This window comes from Galeopterus variegatus, unplaced genomic scaffold (genome assembly GCF_000696425.1).
Source record: "Galeopterus variegatus unplaced genomic scaffold, G_variegatus-3.0.2 Scaffold3127, whole genome shotgun sequence".
Lineage (NCBI taxonomy): Eukaryota > Metazoa > Chordata > Mammalia > Dermoptera > Cynocephalidae > Galeopterus > Galeopterus variegatus.
In genome coordinates this window covers 126,396-147,608 of record NW_007729238.1, presented here as the reverse complement: position 1 = coordinate 147,608, position 21,213 = coordinate 126,396, and the positions used below count along the sequence as shown (strand labels likewise).

The following is a 21,213-nucleotide window of genomic DNA, read 5'->3' as shown; positions in this document are numbered from 1 at the left end:
GCTGGTATCACAAGGACGATGAAAATTCTTCTTTTGACTTTCTAGGAAAAAAGCTTTGGTCTTATTCAAGCACTGTGAAGTCATTACAGGTTCATTCAGAAATATTTTTTTGTATTTATTTTTTGGAATCTGTTTATTCAGCATCAGTTATGTGTACATTTCTTTTAAAAACTACATTTTTAGTGTGTATTTCTCCAAATTCCAACTTTAATTTCTTCATATGTTTTAGATAGCTCCACTTGAGAAATTTGTATAGTTACCTCAAAAAATTTGTTAATTTGGTTTTAACAAAAGATAGGAGAACCAAATACTTTGTTTTCTGTCTTACATAACAAAATTGTGGTTCTCTCTTTTTTAAAGACATAATAAATACCTGTTTGCCTGAGATGAATTTTTGTGTTTTTCTTTTCAAGTGTCCCTTGAAGAGAGTCTGACTTAAGCTTAAATAGTCACTTAAAAGAGAGTGTAATTCAAGCTTAAATAGTTGTGTAATTCATATTCCCTAAAACTCAGACATTCAAATTACATACAATTGTTTTAAGTTTCATCCACAATAAAGTGATTTCATAAGTTGGAAATTTATCTCTTCAAACCACATTGATCATGCGCAGAAACAAAATTTCAGCTTACTTAAAGTGTCAAAACACCCGCAGTTGATTTATTACCAGTTATAATATGTCTTCCATGGGCCCATAGCCCTTATCAAAGCCAGGACTGAACAATTCCTGAAGATGTCTGGGGCTCTGGGAGTGCTGAGTTGGTCCTGTAATGCCAGGTTCATTCTGGTACCTTTGTGGATCATCGTGTCTGTCGTAAAGGTCTTACTCAAACGTTATGGCAAACAGCACACAGCACATAGCTCAGGGACTAGACATTGCTTTGCTGAGGTACCCATTAGAGGGAGGGGTAGTGTAGAGTCAGGGCTTCTGAGAGGATGCTTGCTTGAATAGAACTGCCATCTAGCAGGATCTACTGTCCCTCATTTCCAAACAGTTCATTGGAGGGCTTTGGGACCCCTTGGGGTCCTCGGTCTGCTTAGTCTCCAAACTGCTGCAGATACACAGTTGCAGCAGCAGCATTTGTTCTTCAGCCCAGGAGCTGTGTTTGATCTTCGACTATTCATTTTCACTCTTGGGGTATTTTTTTTGCAGAAGGTTCGCAGTGGCCACACCTCCTGTTTATAGTCCCATTTTGTCCAGTGGTAAACCTTGGGATTGTTGGATGAAGGTACATGTGAGCCTTCTTGGTGCCTATTCATGGTCTTGCTAATGAAACAGTTTTATTCATCATTTAGAATTGCCTGTCACAGCCCTGCCACCACGGCTCAGCTTCCTTCCCCACCCCATCCTTCATCCTAGATGGGGAGATAATGCTTATTGTTGAGTGACTCAGGGTATTGTAGACAACTTCTAGCTGGGGTGGGTTGAGGTTGAAGATGAGCAGGGGCAGTGCTGAGTGGGCTCCTCCAGCTGATGGTCTGGCATCTCTCAGTGGCAGTCATCAGGAGGTTTCGGCTCCCACATCCCTCTCAACTAACAATTATTAAATCCTGTTGATTGCATAGTGTTTCTCAAGTTTTTTCTCCTTTTTATTTTTCTGGCCACTATCCTGACAATAATAACACTTTACATCCTTATAATGCTCTATGGTTTGCAAAGTGCTTGTGAACGCCTTATCTTATTTGATACTCAGATCAACTCTGATTGGTAAACTGGTTTTTTTAATCCTAATTTTATGGGTGAGGAAAGTGAAGCACAATCCAAAGTCACACAAGTAGGAAGTGGTGGAGCCTCATGTAAACAGGCATGCTGACCCCAGAGCCCACACTTGGTTAACCACATTATTAACTTACTTATATAGTCATGCATCACTTAATGACAGGAATACATTCTGAGAAATGCATCGTTAGGCAGTTTCGTCATTGTGGGAACATCATAGAGTGCACTTACACAAACCAGGATGGTATAGCCTACTACACACCTAGGCTATATGGTATAGCAATTATAATCTTAAGGGACCACCATCGTATATGTGGTCCATTGTTGACCAAAATATTGTTATGTGGTGCATGACTGCTTACACCAAACTTCCTACCTTTATCTCCCACTACTGTTTGTAGCCCCCTTATGCTTCAGCCTTCTTGGTTCACTTCCCCACTCTGAATTTGCACTTCATTTCCTGCCTCAGTGCCTTTGGTCATACTGTTCCCTTTTCCACCCGTGCTTAAAAAATTCTGCCCATTCTTTAGTGTCCAATTCTAGTGCCTTCTCACTCATGAAACTGCACAGTTCCTACAAGCCTGAAAGAATGTCTCCCTTCCCTCTCTAATAGCATTTTATTTTCACATCATTTTCTTGTATCGTAGTTATTTATATTTGACTTACCACTTACTACATTGTAAGTTGCTTGAGGACTGGAATGGAGTTTCATTTATCCCTACAGCATCCAACTACTGTGCCTTATACATGGTCAAGTATCTATTGTGTCGTAGTTATTTATATTTGACTTACCACTTACTACATTGTAAGTTGCTTGAGGACTGGAATGTAGTTTCATTTATCCCTACAGCATCCAACTACTGTGCCTTATACATGGTCAAGTATCTATTGTGTTAAGTAAGTGTTTATTCTATTGGTTAAAAACAGATTATATCAAGTTATATTTTTTACTAGGTCAGAATCAGAGCCTCTGATAGTGGCGAGAGGTGAATTGGGAGAGCTTGATATTATCCTTTGCAACGTCTATCAAATAAAATTAGGATGGTATACTTGAGAGATCTTACTCTGTTACTGCATCCTCAGTTTGCTCCCCCTCTTATGATACAACCCATTTAGTGAAGATCTTATCTAATTTGTGACAAAGTGAGCACTTTGTTCATCTTAAAATAATTTTATTCCAATGTTCCATAGTTTTAACAGTCTCTTATCTGATAATTGCTAATAGTAATTGAATTTCTTGGCAAACAAAGAAAGATCCAACTTTTAAGTACCAAAATTATTTTCATTTTACCCTTTAAGATTTCCTGTATAACTTATTAAAAAGTAAAAATCTTTTTTAAAATTTATGCCTAACTTCAAGAACATTGCAAGCAGGAAATATTGATATAATTTAACTTTGTTTGATAATTCTATTGTAATTAAGATAATTTGTTGAACTGTAATATTGATATAGTCAGTTGGAGATTTCAGTTGAATTTGGACTGAAGACTTCCCCTGAAATTTCTCTTAAATCTGTTTAGTTGTTTCCCTTCCTCGCCACACCTTTTTTCATAAGAGTGAATCGCGTAAAAATAACTTGACAATTTACTACCAGTAACATCAAAATAACTTGACAATTTACTACCAGTAACATCTCAGCTGTTGCCCAGCCCCCTCTGTCTGGGGTCTTTAGGCAGGAGCCGAGGGCCAGCTTCCTTTGCCCTGATACAGGCAAGAAACAGAACATGCCTAGAGTCCTTAGGCAGGAGCTGAGGGCTGCAGCTCTCTCCTCACAGGAGCAGGTAAGAGAGCAATGCCCCAGGATCCTAGACAGAGGAGCTGAGGGCCACACCCCTTCCATCCAAAAGTGGGCAAGAGAGCACGCCTGGGGTCCTAGGCAAGGAGCCAAGTGCAGTACCCCACCACCCAAAAACAGGCAAGAGAGCACACTGAAAACACCACTTCTATGTGGGTGGCCCACTACAGCCACTACCACAGCCATAGCTGCTGAAAAAGTGGCTTAATGCCACAGCAGCAGCCACAGCCACTATGCAGGCAGCACACTGGACACTTGACTGCATTGACACAAGGAGTCACTAGTGGAGATGGAAAAAGAAGAGGACATCTCTGTCCTCAAAGCCCACTCCAGAGTATTAGAAGAAGCAACTGCTCTACCAGATGACCAGACATCAACATGGAGATACTAGAAATATGAAAACCCAGGAAAATATAACACCACCAAAAGAATACAGTAATTCTCAAATACCAGACCCTACAGAGCAGGAAACCCTTGAAATGACTGAAAAGGAATTATCAGCAACAGTCTTATGGAAACTCACTGAGATAGGAGAAGACTCAGACAGCACAATGAAACAAGGAAAAAAATCTGGGATATGAAGGAGGTAATTTACAAAGAGATTAATACCTTAAAAAATAATATCGTATTTTGATATAGGTGTTTGCAAGTGTAAGTTTTCCTCTGAATACTGCATGATCCCTGCATCCTATAAATTTTGATGTTGCACTTTGTTTTTTATCTCAAAGTACTCTCTAATTTCCCTGTAATATTTATTTTTACACATTGTTTGTTTAGGTGAGTATTGTCTAATTAGCACACATTTGTGAATTTTCTAAATTTCTAAATTCACATTTGTGAATTTTCTAAATTCTGTTATGTATACTCTGGTTTCTCTTCAGATCGCATAAATCTTTCGATCTTTTACTAAATTCTGTTATGTGGTCAGAGAACATATTTTCTGTGATCTTATTCTTTTAAAATGTATTAAGATTTGTTTTGTGTCCAAAAAAAAAAAAATCTGTTTTACTCACAAGTTTGAAGACTTTGTGCTATTTTTTTGAGATAGACATATGTACATTTCTACAGAGTAATAGCACTATCTTACTATGTAATTTATTGTTGAATCAAAGTTTGAAGCAGCCCATTTAAAAGGTCTTTTAAAACATATTCTCAGTTGAGAGTTTTCTTTACCATTTTTTATCACCATTTTCTTTTAAAGAAGCTTTTTATTTTATTTCATTGTTGTTAGCTAGGTCACATATATGAAAGTTTAATCTAGCTATCTTATTTGCTTTAGATTTTGAGAGAAACATGAGGGAATTTTAGGACATTGACCACAAAGACTTGAGTAGTTTGTGACAGCTAATTTAGGAAAGGCATTTCTCTAGTAGAGGGGAGCAAAGCATGGACTAGAGTGCCAAGGCTGCCAGGTACTGGCTGTTGACTTTGGGCAAGCCACTTAAATAAAGACTTGGTTTTCTATTTGAAGAATGTGGCACTGGTGGAAAGGTCTTCAGTAGCACTAGGATTTTGTGATTCTGTAACTAGTTTTTCTGCTTGCTATCTTTTCATGCCCAACAACAATTTTTACAGGTCATTAACTTACATCATTGATTCTCTACCTGGTTTCTCCTTTTTGATTTACTTTAAGAACACATTTTTACCCCTTGTAAAATCCCTTGTAGTCGTAATCTTGAATTTCCTTTTTTTCCCTATTAGATACAATATAGGAATGTTCCTATATTCTCTTTAATTTAGAAATTCATTTAAATGAAAGATTAATTTACACCATGATAACGTCTCTCCTGCCCCCCTCAACCCCCTTTTTTTTGAGTCCTTGGTCTTCTAGAGCTTAGTTTTTTTTTTTTTTTTGGAGAGAGTGACTGTATTAGTCCGTTTTGTGTTGCTATAACAGAAATACCAGAGACTGGGTAATTTATAAAGAAAAGAGGTTTATTTGGCTTATGATTCTGAGACAGCTGCATCTGGCACAGGCCTCAGGCTGCTTCTACTCATGGCAGAAAATGGCAGGCAGCCAGCAGGCACAAGCAGATCACATGGTGAGAAGAAGCAAGAGAGAGAGAGAGGAGGTGCCAGGGTCTTTTAAACAACAAGCTCTTGTGGGAACTAAGAGAGCGAGAACTCACTCATTAATCCCCCCTCCCCCCAGGGAGAGCTTTAATCCATTCATGAGGGATCCGCCCCCATGACTCAATCAGTTTCCAACACTGCCACATTGGGGATCAAATTTCCACATGCGTTTTGAGGGGGACAACACATCAAATTCCATCAGTGACTTACTAAAATAGTGCTTTTAAACAATTGCCACACCTTCCATGGGTAATTTATTTTGAAAAATCATTTTTTTTCAATTTATTCTTTTTTTTTTTTTTTTTTTGGTGGCTGGCTGGTATAGGGATCCAAAGCCTTGACCATGGTGTTATAACACTGTGCTATAACCATCTGAACTAGTCGGCCAGCCCCTCCAATTTATTAAGTAGAATTTTTTTTCTAAAATTGAACAGTGGAGTCAATTATTTTATTTGTTTTTTTTTTTTTCCTATGTTACTGTTTCTGTAATGGGTCTTTACTAACCTTGTGTGTCTATAAATGTATTCTGAGAGTTTTCATGTTTCCTCTGAGATTTAAAATCTGAGTTTTAAAAGTGGTAATCTTCAAAAAATAATATAGTCATTTTCTGGATTATCTGGATCATCTGCGATATAACCAAATAGTTTTTATTATTGTGCTTATGCTATATGAAAGCCAATTTACTATATTATATCATTAGTGGTTAAATATGTAAGTATACACTGAAGAATTTTCTATACCTGATTCCAGCAACAACCAGGTAGGTACACATTTAATGCAGATTTCAATATGGTTCATGATACCAACCTTATCTTCAAGTGACTTACTTAAAATTAGCATTCAAGGAATGCTCACTAGTAGTTTTGTTTGGTATGAGGTCTGATTATCATTATCCTCAACTGGTTAAGGAAGCCATGAGGTTATAAATGCTATTTTGTATGGTGCATTTAAGTGAAAAGGCATTCTTTTCATTAGAATAAAAGACAAACAAAACTAAAAAGAGGTTGAATATAGAATCAGACCTGAAGCTATGTTGGTTGCTATCATTTTAACAGAAAACCATAGTTTGTTATACTGTGTATTTTACTGTTAATTTGAATTTAATTGATTATGTAGTTATTTTTGTATTTAATTTGTTTATTTGTTTGGCTTTGTCTTTTTATCAGTGTAATAAATGCTGTTTAATTTTGTATGTATTAAAATAGCACTAAAATTGATGTAAATTGACATTAGGATTGTAAGAGAATATTTTTTTAAGAAGAATTTGTCCATCTAGCTCTTGGTTTGAAACACCTGGTCTATAATATTGAACATTATTGTGTCATAATCATGATGGCTAACCTTCAGCCAGATGTTTTCTGTTTCAGTTTCTATGCATTGCTTAAAATTAAGTGACTCTTTCCCTTTTCTGTCATTTTAAAGATCAATTTCTCTAAGATGTGGTAACTTGGAATATAGCCATGAATTAAGCAATTCACTAATCTCTGTGTGGGTAATTGGATTTTCAAAATATTATGATCTGGCCTGATTTTTAGTTTGCCTGATTTTGACTATCATCTGTACTTTAATATTATTTTGTTATTCCTTTTGCATTCATTCATCGAACAAATATTTTAAAAATTGAACAAATATTTTAAAAATTCTACTGTTTGCAAGGGACTATTCTAGGTACTAGAGATGATTGGATACAGTTCTCATCTTTATGCTTGGGTGAGTCTATATTCTCTCTTCACTGTCATATTTTCCCATTATTTAAATGAAAAATTTCATGTTAATATTACTTAGTACATGTCTATTGTACTAAGTAATATTAGTACATGTCTATTGTACTATGCCTTGCTGTCATATCTATACAACTAGTACGTGGGGGGACATTACCACATCATGATTGCCACAGACATATCTTTTTAGCCCAAGATGACGGGTCTTTTAAACCTGTTCATTCAATTAATAATTAAATGACTGCTAAATTTGAGACATTGTGCTTGGTACTATTGGGTGTCCAAAGATAAATGAGACACAGTCTGTGGTCCCTGTAGAGGAGCTTACAGATTTTAATCTAGTCATTGAATCCTTGGAACTGATTTGGGCTTTGTTGGATATGGGCATTGTTGGATCTGCACCCAGAATTGTAGACTCAATGTTTATAGAGGGACTTTTGCATTTAATAAACATTCATTCAATAAACACTTGCCAACCACACACATTTGCTCTTGGTTGATTTTTATCTTCTTTAATAATTTTCCTCTCTTACCCATTATATTGACACAGATCTCTTGCCTAGGAGTGTTCAAAATAATAGAATAGAATTTATAGGACAAGGTTCACAAATAGTCTTTTCTAACCAAGGGCTATGAGGTTCACTGTAGCCTAAGCAGTTCCTGAACAGGCTGACAGCTGATGTCTGTCACCCAATAGCATTCTCAGCAACCAGGGCAGCAAGGTTAGTGATCTTCCTAAATAGGTAATCTTGGCTGCTTTCATCATAGTGTCTACCCTAGGCAGCAAACCATGATCACTACCTTGATGGCAGGATTGTTTGTTCAATTTTCTTTTTCATTTTCTAGCTCTGGATCATGAGTAAACTAAATTAGGATGCTAGTATATAGTAGATTAGGAATAGGTAAAGGGACCATTTTACTTTTCTCTTCTTACTTTTCACTGAGGAGTAGGTATTATTTAACTTTAATAATAGGGTAACTATAAGTCTTGGTTTACCCAGGACAGCTCCATTTGCCTGAAATTACCAGTTTAAGCCTGTTGAGGATCAATTAACTTCTTGTTAATTATTTTTAGTAACTCCTAACACTCTCAGAAGTATATTAGTTTGGAAGATAAATTGTATGTTCAACCTGTCTAGTAATTTTAAAAATTGGTTTGCATATTTATTCTTTAAGCTTTTTTTTTCCTGTCCTGTTTATCTGATGAATAGAATATTCTATTTTCCGTTTTCTACTTTAAGATACAAAAATGATCTTCTGGATTAGCTTTGTATTTTAGCTTCAGTTTACCCTAAACAAATGCTTTTCACCTCTAGCAAACTTTTCATAAGCAAACATTAAAATATTGTGAAATCATAAGATATCCCAGAAAGTCTATAGCTAAAATGATTGGGTTATATTGCTTATTTCTCTCCCCACTGTTAGAATTGTATCTATAATGACTTTTATTTCCCTGGTTTATTTTATAGCTTATACACAAATATTTATGTCCTTATTTATCTTTCTGCTTGGGGAATCTGAGACTCGAGCTGTTTCCCAATGGAGTTGATTGTTTTCTGGAAGGATATTCTGACCTCTTCAAATCTGGATATTGAGAAAATACAAGTTGCTTAGAGATGGGCAGTTTTAAGTCTTCAGAAATTTTTATGGGAAAAAGAAAAATTTAATTCTACTCCTGGTAGATTTAATAACTTTCAGGGCCACTTTGTTCACAAGTAAAACTCTAAAAGTACTTATAGGTTCTGAAAAATGTCTAGGGACAGGTGAGAGGGAAATACTTGGTGACTTCCTTAACCTGCCAGGAGGTAGTATTCTACTCCTGGTAGATTTAATAACTTTCAGGGCCACTTTGTTCACAAGTAAAACTCTAAAACTACTTATAGGTTCTGAAAAATGTCTGGGGACAGGTGAGAGGGAAATACTTAGTGACTTCCTTAACCTGCCAGGAGGTAGTAAGCTGTCACATTATCCTGTGGTTGCTGCTTTTTCCTAATTGTTGTTTCTTTGCCCTCTTTTCATTGTTTTTGGTGCAATTGTAGCTAAATGTTGGATAGGGAACAGGGTTCACTGGTGGACTCAGTTCCGCTCATCTCTAATTCTTTGGCAAAGGAAGTAACTGCTGGTTTTGTTTTGATGTTTGGCGTTATGTAGTGGACAATGTCTTTAATAGACGTTATACTGCCAGTGATGTAGAACTTCTTAATCATGTTCCCTTTACAAAAGAAAAACACTATTAGAAAATGGTGGTATGACTTTATGCATGATCTTCAGCAAGTGAGAAATTGACAGGACAAATATACAAACAGCTAACCATCTGGCATTCTGTACATATTTTCATTGACTTGGGGAATCATAGAATTATAAAAAGATATAGCCTAAAATTTAAGCGGGAGTAGCAAAATATAAGAAAATGGCATGTTGTATATATTTTTCTTTTATTCTAGTTATCTGTACTATTGATAGCAATAAGTTTATCTGAAATGTTAATTTAATTTTATTCAGTTATCAAAGGTTTCAAAAGAAGTAATTCAGATAGATTTACTTTTCTTTCTGAGCCAGTCAGAGCTGTTGGTCAATGAGGAACTGTTGCAGAGTATGCATGGTTTTTCCCTTCATATGAAGTCAAAGCCATTAATCACTTAATTAATTAAACATTTGTTGAGCTTGGTTTGCAGCACTTTCAACTGTCTTTGAGCATCAGGAACTTATGCCGTCATTGTAGACTTCAGCTGCCTTTGAAAGATATGTATTTCCACTAACCCTACCTTTTTGGGGGGTGGGGGTGGGGATGCTGTATGATTGGCTGGCATGGGAATCTGACAACTAACGCTATGTTTTAGTCATCATTTGGATGAATGTTTTAAGCCATTGTGTATTTCAGTGATATTTATTTTATGTACTACCTGAGCTAAAGGGTGAAGTCTGTGAGATTATTATATTATCACATACATACTGCTTAATAGTACCGAACTTGAGAAATTTGGTTCCAAATATCAAGAAGTTGAGTTTAGTCATCTCAGAAAGTAGAAAAAGAATTATGAAGTTGATTTCAAAATTAAAAGAAACTTAGCTCCCATTATCTAATTTATCCTTTCAAAATAAACATCTATTAAATACTTTAAGTGTGCCAGCAAAGTGCTAAGCACTAATACTATCCTTCCTTGTTATACACTGACCTGAGGCCAGTTCTCCTTTTTCCTTGCCTGGCTCACTGTCACTCTCTCTAGCACTACTGTCAGTGTGCACATGGATGGTTTTCCTAATACTCTGGCTTCTCAGTTTCTTATCTTTCTCTCCCCTGATGATCTTGTTTTCCATCCTACCTTGGCCTGTCATTCTTACAGTCATACCCTTGTCATTACCAGTAACTGCAGTCTCTTCAGGATCTTGATTTGAAACATCCCCAACTCTGATCACCACCTCGAACCTCTCCAGCTCACTGCTTTAGTCCCTCCACTCCAACAATCTTTTGACCTTGTTGGTTGTTAAAATCCATGGATTTCACCACCCTGTCACTGTCTCTCACTTCTCTGATGACCTTTCTTCCTTTTATACCCAGCTTAAATTCCATGTCAGTATGCTTGGTTAAATCTAATTCTAGTTAAATCTGTCTCTGTCTAAATCCTAAATCTCTGAGCTAAATGTTGCTGGAGCAAAAACATCATGCCAGCTGGTCTCACTTTAAGTTCAAGACTAGTGACCTCCAGGGGCCACTCATGTTGCCTGACATCATGCTGCAAGTTCTGATCCATTCAATCTTCTGTTTTCTAGCATGACTATTTCATACTTTAGGCTGGCCTGTAAGGGATCTGAACCCTTAACTGTGGTGTTATCAGCACGTGCTCTCCTAGTGAGCAGCCTCATTCTCTCGAAGTTGCAGCAATTAAGCTTTTGTTTTCTCTTTCCCTCCTATTTGGCACAAACTGTTATTTCAAGGTCACCAATGATAAAATTCTCAGCCCCCATCTCACTTTCTAATAGCAGCATGTGACACAAGTTGATCCTTGTCTTCCTGGAAACACTTTCTGATCTCTTCTTTTTTCTTTATATACCCATTTAAATTTACTAAATAATCATATCCCATCCCATTTTATGAAAATGCCATCTTTATGCTGAAGATTTACAGCTCGTGTATGTAACGGTCTACATGATACCTGTACTTGAATGCCTGAAGGCATCTCAAAGTAAATGTCTCCAAAACTGAGTTCCTGATCTCTCATCCCAACATGCTTCTTCATAGTTTTCTTTTTCTTAGTTACTGGCAATGCTGTCCTCAGGTTACCCAGGCCAAAAGACTTTGAATCATCCTTAGCATTTCTCTGACTCCCAGTCACATCTATTTTATCAGCAAATCCTTTTGGTTCTATCTTTAGAATATACGCAGTCTCACACCTTCTCTGTTAATATGTATCATCATCTCTTACTGGGATTATTGTAGTATCCTGTAATCAGTCTTGCTGTGTCCCCCCTTGCTATACAGTCTATTCACAAAATACCAGCCAGAGGGATCCTGCTGAAATGCATCTTGGAGAATGGCATGACTTTGCTGGATGATTTCCTGCTTCTCTCACTTACCTGCTTTCTGACTCATTCTCACAGTAAAAGTCAGAGCATTTACAATGACCTACAGGTCCTGCCTGACTTGTGCTGCCTCCTCATCCCATCCTTTTAACTTTTTGACTTTATCTCCTACCACTGTTTATTTGACTCCAGACCAAGTACCTTTCCTCTGATGTGCTAAACGTGATCTTACCACAAGGCCTTTACACTTGCTGGTCACCCTCTGCCCAGAAGATTTATTTCCTTGGATATATGCATGGTACACATCCTCATTTCTTTCAACTCTTTGCTTCAATGCACCTCTCAGTGGGGCCTTCCTGATCTCCCTATTTAAAATCACAGTAGTTCCACCTCCCCTCCCTGCTTTACTGTTCTCCATAGCACTTGTCATCTTCTTGTCTTTTTTTTTTTGTCTTTTTTCCGTGTCCGGCAACGGATCGCAACCCTCAGTGTTGCCCCCGTACCGGACCGGGGACCGGCGACGGGATCGCAAGCCTCGGCGTTGCTCCCGCGCCTCGCTCAGCCAGTGAGCGGGAACCGGTCTGTATGTGGGATCCGAACCCTCGGCGGGAGCGCCGCCGCGCTTCCCAAGCGGCGCACTATCCAGTGCGCCACTGGGCCGGCCCAGCACTTGTCATCTTCTAAAACACTGTATAGTTTATTCATTTATTTTGTTTTTATTGTCTGTTTTCACTGACTAAATGTAAGCTTCATGAGGATATGAATTTTTGTTTTATTTGCTGCTTTTATCCTTAGCACTTAGAAAAGTATCCATACAGTATTAAATACCTTATAAATATTTGTTGAATAAATGTATAAATTATTTTAGGCTCTTCAGTATCATGACTCTTCAGTTACAGATAAGAAATGGAGCATTACAGAGTTTAGTAATTTGTGGAAATAACACTTAAACCCTGGTCTGTCTTGCCTCATGGAACATTCACCGTATGCATTAATTCATCTATCAGGATGCTGTGTACATGAACATTATATCAGATTAATTGCATTTTGAGATAGAGGAATTCATCAATATTGTGCATTTTATTTGTGCTCTTGCCTTCAATTAGTATCTGGGAGAAAATAGAAATAGGTTTTTAACATTTACTTCATGTTGAAGCACTTTCTGCTAGATCATGGAAAGTTGTTGGACAGATTTGTTAAGCTGTTTCCTCAAACCAAAGTGTTTTGGAGAGAGGTTTCAGAAACTCAACTTTCCTGCTTTCTAGCAGCAAAAAAGGCTATAAATTTTTACTGAGGTGAAAATAATGAGAATACTTCAAAAAAAGTGCAGAAAAATAGAATTAAAAGATTGTACGAATCTTTCCATGAACTTTTGGAAGAACCCTCATGTCTGAATCCCATGAACCTGAAGCAGCAAAGTATAAGTAAGAATGCTGCTTGTTTGGTTAAGGTGGTTCAGGTATTACAGGATGTGGATAACGTGGGAGGCAGCTGGAATTTATGTTTATTCTACACCACTGAATTGTTGTTAGTTCAATGGAATCATAGATTTTAAAAATTATCAGGCTACTCACAGTCCAATAGGGAATTGATGAGGAACAGAGGTCACCATTTCAAAAGATAGTCACAGATCATGATGAGTATGAATCATGCTTTAAGTTTTTGCAGCTGCTTTTAGAGTTGCACAGTATAGGATGTGTCTAGTTGGGATTTCTCAACACCTGCCCTTATTTATGGTTTATATTCAAAGGGAAGAATTGAGCTGAAAGTGAATTCTATGCATCAAGAAGAACTAGTATCTCTGGATTAGAAAAATGAAATACAAATATCAGATCTGTCCCAAAACTATTGGTTACCTGGCCAGACCGTGGCCATTGTTTGTGTCCACCAAAGCCCCTGAATTAGAATTTTTTAGGAAATTCCAAGAGGTGGTGAAATTTCAAGTGAGAATTGAGCTGTATGCTAATAAAATTGTACCCTGTGGTTTTCATGGAAAGCTGTCTTAGTCCATTTTGTGTTGCTATAACAGAATACTACAAACTGGATAATTTATACAGAAAAGAAGTTTATTTAGGTCACAGTTCTGGGGGCTGGGAAGTCCAAGGTTGAGGTGCTACATTTGGTGAGTGCCTTCTTGCTGAGTCATAACATGGTGAAAGGCATCACATGGAGAGAGAGAGCAGGAGCAAGTCTGTCAGCTCAAGTCTCTCTTCCTGTTGTTACAAAGCCACCAGTTCCATCATGGGGGCCCTACCCAGATGACCTTGTCTAATCCTAATTATCTCCCAAAAGCCTCACCTCCAATCAACATATGATTTGGACATCACATGGAGAGAGAGAGCAGGAGCAAGTCTGTCAGCTCAAGTCTCTCTTCCTGTTGTTATAAAGCCACCAGTTCCATCATGGGGGCCCTACCCAGATGACCTTGTCTAATCCTAATTATCTCCCAAAAGCCTCACCTCCAATCAACATATGATTTGGGGGAAGAAATTTCCAACACATGAAATTTGTGGGACATATTTAAATCTCAGCAAAAACCTAAAGTGTTTATCAAGCTTTCTAATTTAAATAGTCTTAAATTCCAGCATTCTGTCTCCTTTTAGTGAGCGTAGCTGAAATCTCTTCTCAGCTCTTTGGCCTTCCAGAGATTATTTCCTGCTGGGCTTTTGGAGTGTTTTGCAGGAACAGGGGTCAGCCAAGGAATTGAGCAGTTTATGTACAGATTTAGGGGCATCCCCATGTGGTACCCTTCTTTTAGGTATTTAGTACCTCAGTTTCCAGCCACTGGCAGCCCTTGATTCCATTGTCTGATGCCTCAGGGCGATAAGACTGAGTCTGTTTGTTTGAATTCTAACCTAACAGACTGGGGTATCCCCTCAAGGGAAAAGCCTTATAAATGTCATGCTCATCCACTGAGCTTCTCATCTTTCAAGGGTCAAGTCCCTTTAAGTTTATGCCTGTTTTTGATCATCCAATGCTTTTAAGTATTATTATATTTTGCCCAGAGTTTATAATCATTAGCTGTGAAAGGGTTAGTCTGTAAAAGGTAACTCTGCCATTACCTTCAGAACTTCAGTAAGTTGTGATACATAGGTTTTTCATTATCATTCAGTTCAAAATTCTTTCTGTCTTCCATTATAATTAATTTCTTCTTTGAGCTGTGGGTTATTTAGACATATTTTTAAAAAGTTTTTCTAGCATAAGGATTTTCAAATTAACTTTTATTTTATTGATTTGTAACTTAATTCCACTATGGTCAGGGAATATACTCTGTGTGATTTTAATCCTTTGAAATTTGTTGAGATTGGATTTATAGCCTAGTATACAAGGGTACTTCAAAAAGTTTGTGGAAAAATAGAATTGAAAGATAACCAAATCATTCCATGTACTTTTTGAAGTACACTTGTATGGTCAGTTACTGTGAATGTTTTCTGTTTACTTGAAAAGAATTTGTGTTCTTAGCTGTTGGGTGCAGTGTCCTGTGTGTGTCAGATCATGTTTACTAATCATGTTCAAGTCTACATTTTTTACCCTTTTTCAGGGCATGCCTTTTCTGTCAGTTACTAAGACTGGTACATCGAAAACCTCCCAGTAAATTGTAATTTTGCCCTTTTCTCCTTTTAGTTGTGTTAATTTTCCCCATTTACTTGGAGCCCCTTGTTAGATGAGTTTAAATTTAGAATTGTTATTTCTCCTTTGTGAATTGAATCCTATAACAGAATAAATTTTCCCTTTTTATCTCTGGTAACACCTTTTCCTTTAATATAGTGACATCAACTTTCTTTTTGTTAAAATTTTCTTTGTATATTTTTTTCCTTCTTTTTGCTTACAGTTTTTCTTAATCTTGATAGTTTGTGTTTTCTTTTAAGTAGTTGGGTTCTGCTTTTTTTTATCTCAGTGTGACAGTCTTTCTTTTAATTGGAACATTTAGATTACTTACAGTTAATATAATTACTGATTGCATTTAAATCAGCATCATACTATTTATTTTTTATTCCCTCCATCTGTTCTTTAATTCTCCATCCCATCATTATTAATTTAGTGAATTTTCAGATGTATTGTGCAGTACATTACTCTCATCTGCCATATTAAGATTACATTTCTTCCTTTTTTTTTTTTTTTTTTTTTTAAGGAAAAGATAGAGTTTTTAATACCCCATTATGTGAACAAGGAATTGTTGGATTTGGAATTGGAATTGCAGTCACTGGTGCTACTGCCATTGCAGAAATTCAGTTTGCAGATTATATTTTCCCTGCTTTTGATCAGGTAAGTGCATCATATTTTACTATAAATAAGCATTTCTAAGGCTAATTCCATGAAGTATTGAAGTATTGCCTCCACCCTCTCACCCCCATCTTAGGAATGTTTTATGCTACTGTATTCTGTTTTTCATTTTCTTATGGGCATATATTTAAAGGTTTAATGTAATGGTTTAAGAAAATGAATTTGGAAGGAAGGACTCATGGTGACGTCTCTTCTCCTTTTCTACCCCTCAGATTGTTAATGAGGCTGCCAAGTATCGCTATCGCTCTGGGGATCTTTTTAACTGTGGAAGCCTCACTATCCGGTCCCCTTGGGGCTGTGTTGGCCATGGGGCTCTCTATCATTCTCAGAGTCCCGAAGCTTTTTTTGCCCATTGCCCAGGAATCAAGGTATTCTCATTTATATCCTTTATTTGATCTCCATTTGATGTTTTCATTTGGTTAAATCTGTTAATATTAACTAGAGGAAAAAAACCCAGGATTTTTGAAATTCATGTGAACTTAATTGTATTTAAGAAAGAGCAAGCATTTCTTTTAAATCAACTGTCCAGTGCCCAGTTTTATAGAATATTCTTCTTAAAGCAGCACGGGCTTCATGCCGGCATTAATTAACTTCGTAGACTTCAAAGAATAAGATTTGACAACATAGTTGGTTTATCTTCCCCTTCTTTCAAAGCTCTATGTTTCTTTCTAATGGGTCTTTCTTCACTGATGCTGGGGTGATTTTAATAAATCTAGTATTTAGTCCATATTTACCTCAAAGTCAGAAGGATAGGACTTTTGCTTTAGTCCATTTCTTTCTTTCTTTCTTTTTTTTTTTGTTTGGCTGGCAAGTATGGGGAATGAACATTTCTAACTTTTAAAATAAACTGAGAGGAGACTGTTACCTAGATGTGTTTTTCCCAGTTTAGGGTAAAATAACACTCAAACAATTTTGAAGCATTTCCCTTTTATAGCCTGCCTTTCACAATAGCTTAGGTCTTTTGAGAAAAATATTTTGAGTATTTTATGTCTTAATTTTTTACATTATCATCTTTTCTATTTACTGAAGAGCTTTCCAGAGAATCTTCATAGAAACTCACAGATATGTCAGTCCACGTGTATGTTTGCTTTTTGACAACATGAATTCGTTGTGAACATGTGTCTATGTTTTATTCTTAATTTTTATTTTTTTTTTTACCAGATCAAAATCAGAAGGTTTTTCTTAGTTGAGTAGAGGTTGCATGATTTTCCAACATACTCTAGCTTCTGTCGAACCTACCAGCTGAGGCAACAGTTATTTTTGTGCTTGAGCCGACCATTGATTCACATTTAATGTTTATAACATTACCCAGTGTTGTTAAGAACAGACCTTTTCTTGCAGTCCTCCACCTTCGCTTTCCCCTCTCTTTCTCTTTTTTCCCCCAAATGAAAATATACATAAAGAATAAAAGTAAATATACAAAGTAAATATATGAATATATAAAGATAAAAATATGAAGAAAGCAGATATAGAGAAACTAAAAAGTAGGAATACAAGATAAGGCCATTGTGTTATATGGTTATTAATGTGTCAGAAGTCTGTTACAGGAAATAAAATAGTGAGATTAGTTCTGTTATTTTATTTTTTAAATAAAGATCCTCAATAAAAATGGTATAAAATGACTTTGAAAGTCAAATGTAGTTTGCTCCAAGGAATCTTATTTAAGCCTTTTTGGTAAATTTGGGTTTATTTTAATGATAACTCTTCCAATGTAATACTTGTTTTATATAGTTATTTTGCAATGATTAAACATTAATTACAAGTTTGTGATTTGATGCAACATGGCATAGAGCTCAGCTTTGGTGTCAGAATTGGGTGAGACTACCTAGTCTTGCAAGCCAATGGAAACTTGGGCAAGGTCACACCAATCTCTTGCGCAAGAACCTTGATCTCTCTTTAAGCTTGTTTTCTATTTTTAAAATGGGGAAAATAATAGCTACCTCATGGAGTTGTATGAACAGTAGGTGAATTAGTCTACATAAAGTGTGTGGCCACATTAACACATGTACTTCTGCTGTCGTATCTTCCTCATAATCACCCTCATTCTCAAGAAGGTGCTGGAGCCCTTCCTGTCAAATGGAAGTGTGGAGTACCCACACTTTTCTATTTCCTCTGCCATAACTGGGCAGTGTAGTGCCTGGATCATAAAATTCAGTGGATTTTTTTTCTACTTATAACATGAAGACTATATTTTTTTATGGAAAAGGAGATTTTGGTGTGTTAAAATGAGATAAGAGAGTTGCATGCACTTTGAAAGCAGCAGCAGAATATTAGTAGAAGAGATTTCTTTATGTAAAGGTAAATACAGGTAGATATTGACAATTTTACTTTTTTTCCTTTGATGAATGCTCTTTGCAGATTCCTTTTATTTTTTATATACATAAGTTTAGAGATGAGCAATATTTTATGAGAAGAACAGTATCTTGAGAGAAGAGCTATGTCTTAGTTATCAGAACATTGTAGGCATCTGATAAATATTTGTTGAACAAAAGGAATTTTTTTTGGACAATATATAAGTTTTATAATAAATGGCAAGTAGACTAAAAATAAGTATCAGATTTCTATTTTTAATTAATAACAATTGTTGTTTAAATATAAACCCTTTCTATCTGTGAGTTTACTGGGATACATTTTTACTAAAATTGTCTCTTAAAAAATCTGTTTTTGCAGGTGGTTGTACCCAGAAGCCCTTTCCAGGCCAAAGGACTTCTTTTGTCATGCATAGAGGATAAAAATCCTTGTATATTTTTTGAACCTAAAATACTTTACAGGGCAGCAGGTAAAGGTTTCCTTTATTTTATATTTGTGAATATCTTTACATACGTTGTTTTTCACAGCTTGAGTATTTTTTTTTTCATAAGCTTGATTTATATTTTTCTTGTAGATAAAAGTTCTGATTGATTTCTTCTGTATCTAGTTTGTTCTCAGGTGTAAATTTTATGTTTAGGGAAAATCCATCTAGCTATTTTATATTTTGATTGTGGAAACAAAGAAGCAATGCAAGTGGTAGCAAGAACAAAGGGAGTATGTTTGGGTATATAATAGTTGCTTAGCAAATGTGGGTTGAGTGAAAAAGTGAATGAGCTCATTGTACTAAATAATAGCTAAGTTCCCTTTTAGCTAAAGTGATCTTAAAGGTCTTCATCAAAATTAGAATACTTTTGGTAGTGAAGTAGGCACTGTTAACAATTGTTAACACTGGCCTAAGGCAAACTGAGATGTTTGGTCACCCTTCTGTTAGCTCAGAATCTTAATTCTATAAACACACATTGATGGCTTATTTCTCAGCTGTGATGGAAATTTTAAATATCAAATGATTTGTTTTTCTAAAGTATGTTTTATTTTGAATTTAAGAAACATTGCTTTGGCAAATCACAAATGACTATTTACCTCAGTTAAGTTTAAAAACATGTATGTTTATTGTGATATAATTTACAGACAAGAAAATACACAGGTATTAAGTATTCAATTTTGTTCAATTGCATCTGTACTGAACATGTACAGACTTTTTTCTTCTTCATATTTTCTTATTTCAACCCTATATGTTTTTGATAACCCTTATACATCCATGTAACCACTATGCAAAACAAGACACAGAACACTTTAATCACTTTTAGAGGCTCCTTCCTGCCTCTTCCCTGCCAATCCATTCTCCCTACCCCGAACTCAGTCACCTTCTGATTGCTGTCAGAGTAATTGTACGTGTTTTTGGGCTTCATATAAGTAGAATCATGTAGTATATATAGTATATATATATTTTTATATTTGCCTTCTTTTGCTCAACCTAATGATTTTGAGATTCATTCATGTTGCTTTTATCAGTAGTTTATTCCTTTTTCATTGCTGATTCATTCATTGTATGAATATTTATGTTCATTGTTATTACTGTGGTCCCTTGATATCTGTAGATTGGTTCCAGAACCTACCACAGATAGCAAAATCTATGGATGCTCAAGTCCCTGATATAAAATGTTATAGTATTTGCATATAACCTATGCACATCCTTCAGTATACTTTAAATCGTGTTTAGATTACCTATAATACCTAATACAGTGCAATTGCTATGTAAATAGTTTTACTGTATTTAGGGAATAATGACAAGAAAAAAGTCTCTACATGTTCAGTACAGATGAGATTCTTTTTTTTTTTTTCCCTGAATATGTTTGATCTGCAGTTGGTTGAATCCATGGATACAAACCCATGGATATGGAGGGCCAACTGTACTTAGTAATAATTAGTAATAACTACTTACAAGATAAGTCTCTCTCTTCACCAAGCTAATGTCTTGTGAAAAGCATTAGTATTTTGCAACTGCATTTCTGAAGCCAGCCTGCTAACGAATTAACCTGGAAATGCTTCTCTGCTGTGGGGAAAAGAACATCTGAAAACCTGAGGCATGTTCAGTGTTGTTGAATAAATAGCATTCCATTATATGAATATTTATTGTATGAATAGATCACAGTTTATCCATGGCCCATGCAAGCGGGCTTCTGTTTCAGTTTATTCATTCCCATGTTGATAAACAAATAATGTTCGTTGCTGTTTTCAGTTTTTGCCTATTTTGCACAAGGCTGTTAGAGACATCCTTGTCTAAGTGTTTTTATGGACATATGTTTTCATTTCTTTTGGGCAATAAACATCTAGGAATGGGAATTGGTGAATTACAGGGTAGATATAGGTTTAACTTTCTAAGAATCTGCTGAAGAGTTTTTTTTAAAGTGGTTGTGTCATTTTACACTGTCGAGTAAGGCAAATCATAACTAAAGCCAAAATGTTTCATTATTTCAGTTGTATTAAGTTTCTATTTGTATTGTCAGGGCTAGGGCTCAGACCCTTCAAACCCATTGTGCAAAGTGGGTCACAAACCCCTTATATGCCAGGCGGACTCACCAGACCCCTCACACGTGGGTCCATGCTACGTAATTGGGAAAGATCCCGGGAGCTGTTGGCAAATGACATGAACTCCGTTCTCAGCAGCAGCAGCAGCAGCTTTCAGGTCCAGCAGCTTACGGGCCTGGTGGTGTTGGTGGCCTCTTGGAAGGTCCCGGGGATACTAGCAGCAGCAGCAACAGCCTCCAGCAGCAGTAGGGGCCTCCTCATG

At 36.3% G+C, this 21,213-nt stretch overlaps 1 protein-coding gene across 1 annotated transcript in view; it reads left to right on the top strand.

The window, feature by feature from the left end:
* The window catches only part of BCKDHB (branched chain keto acid dehydrogenase E1, beta polypeptide), a 65,261-nt gene extending 44,061 nt beyond the window's left edge, over nt 1–21,200 (top strand). Inside the window, exons 4-7 of the mRNA XM_008584014.1 lie at nt 15,961–16,094; nt 16,325–16,480; nt 18,783–18,917; nt 21,090–21,200. Of these exons, the coding sequence (XP_008582236.1) occupies nt 15,961–16,094; nt 16,325–16,480; nt 18,783–18,917; nt 21,090–21,200 (536 nt within the window). The remainder of the gene's footprint in view (nt 1–15,960; nt 16,095–16,324; nt 16,481–18,782; nt 18,918–21,089) is intronic.
* The last annotated feature ends 13 nt before the right edge of the window (nt 21,201–21,213 follow it).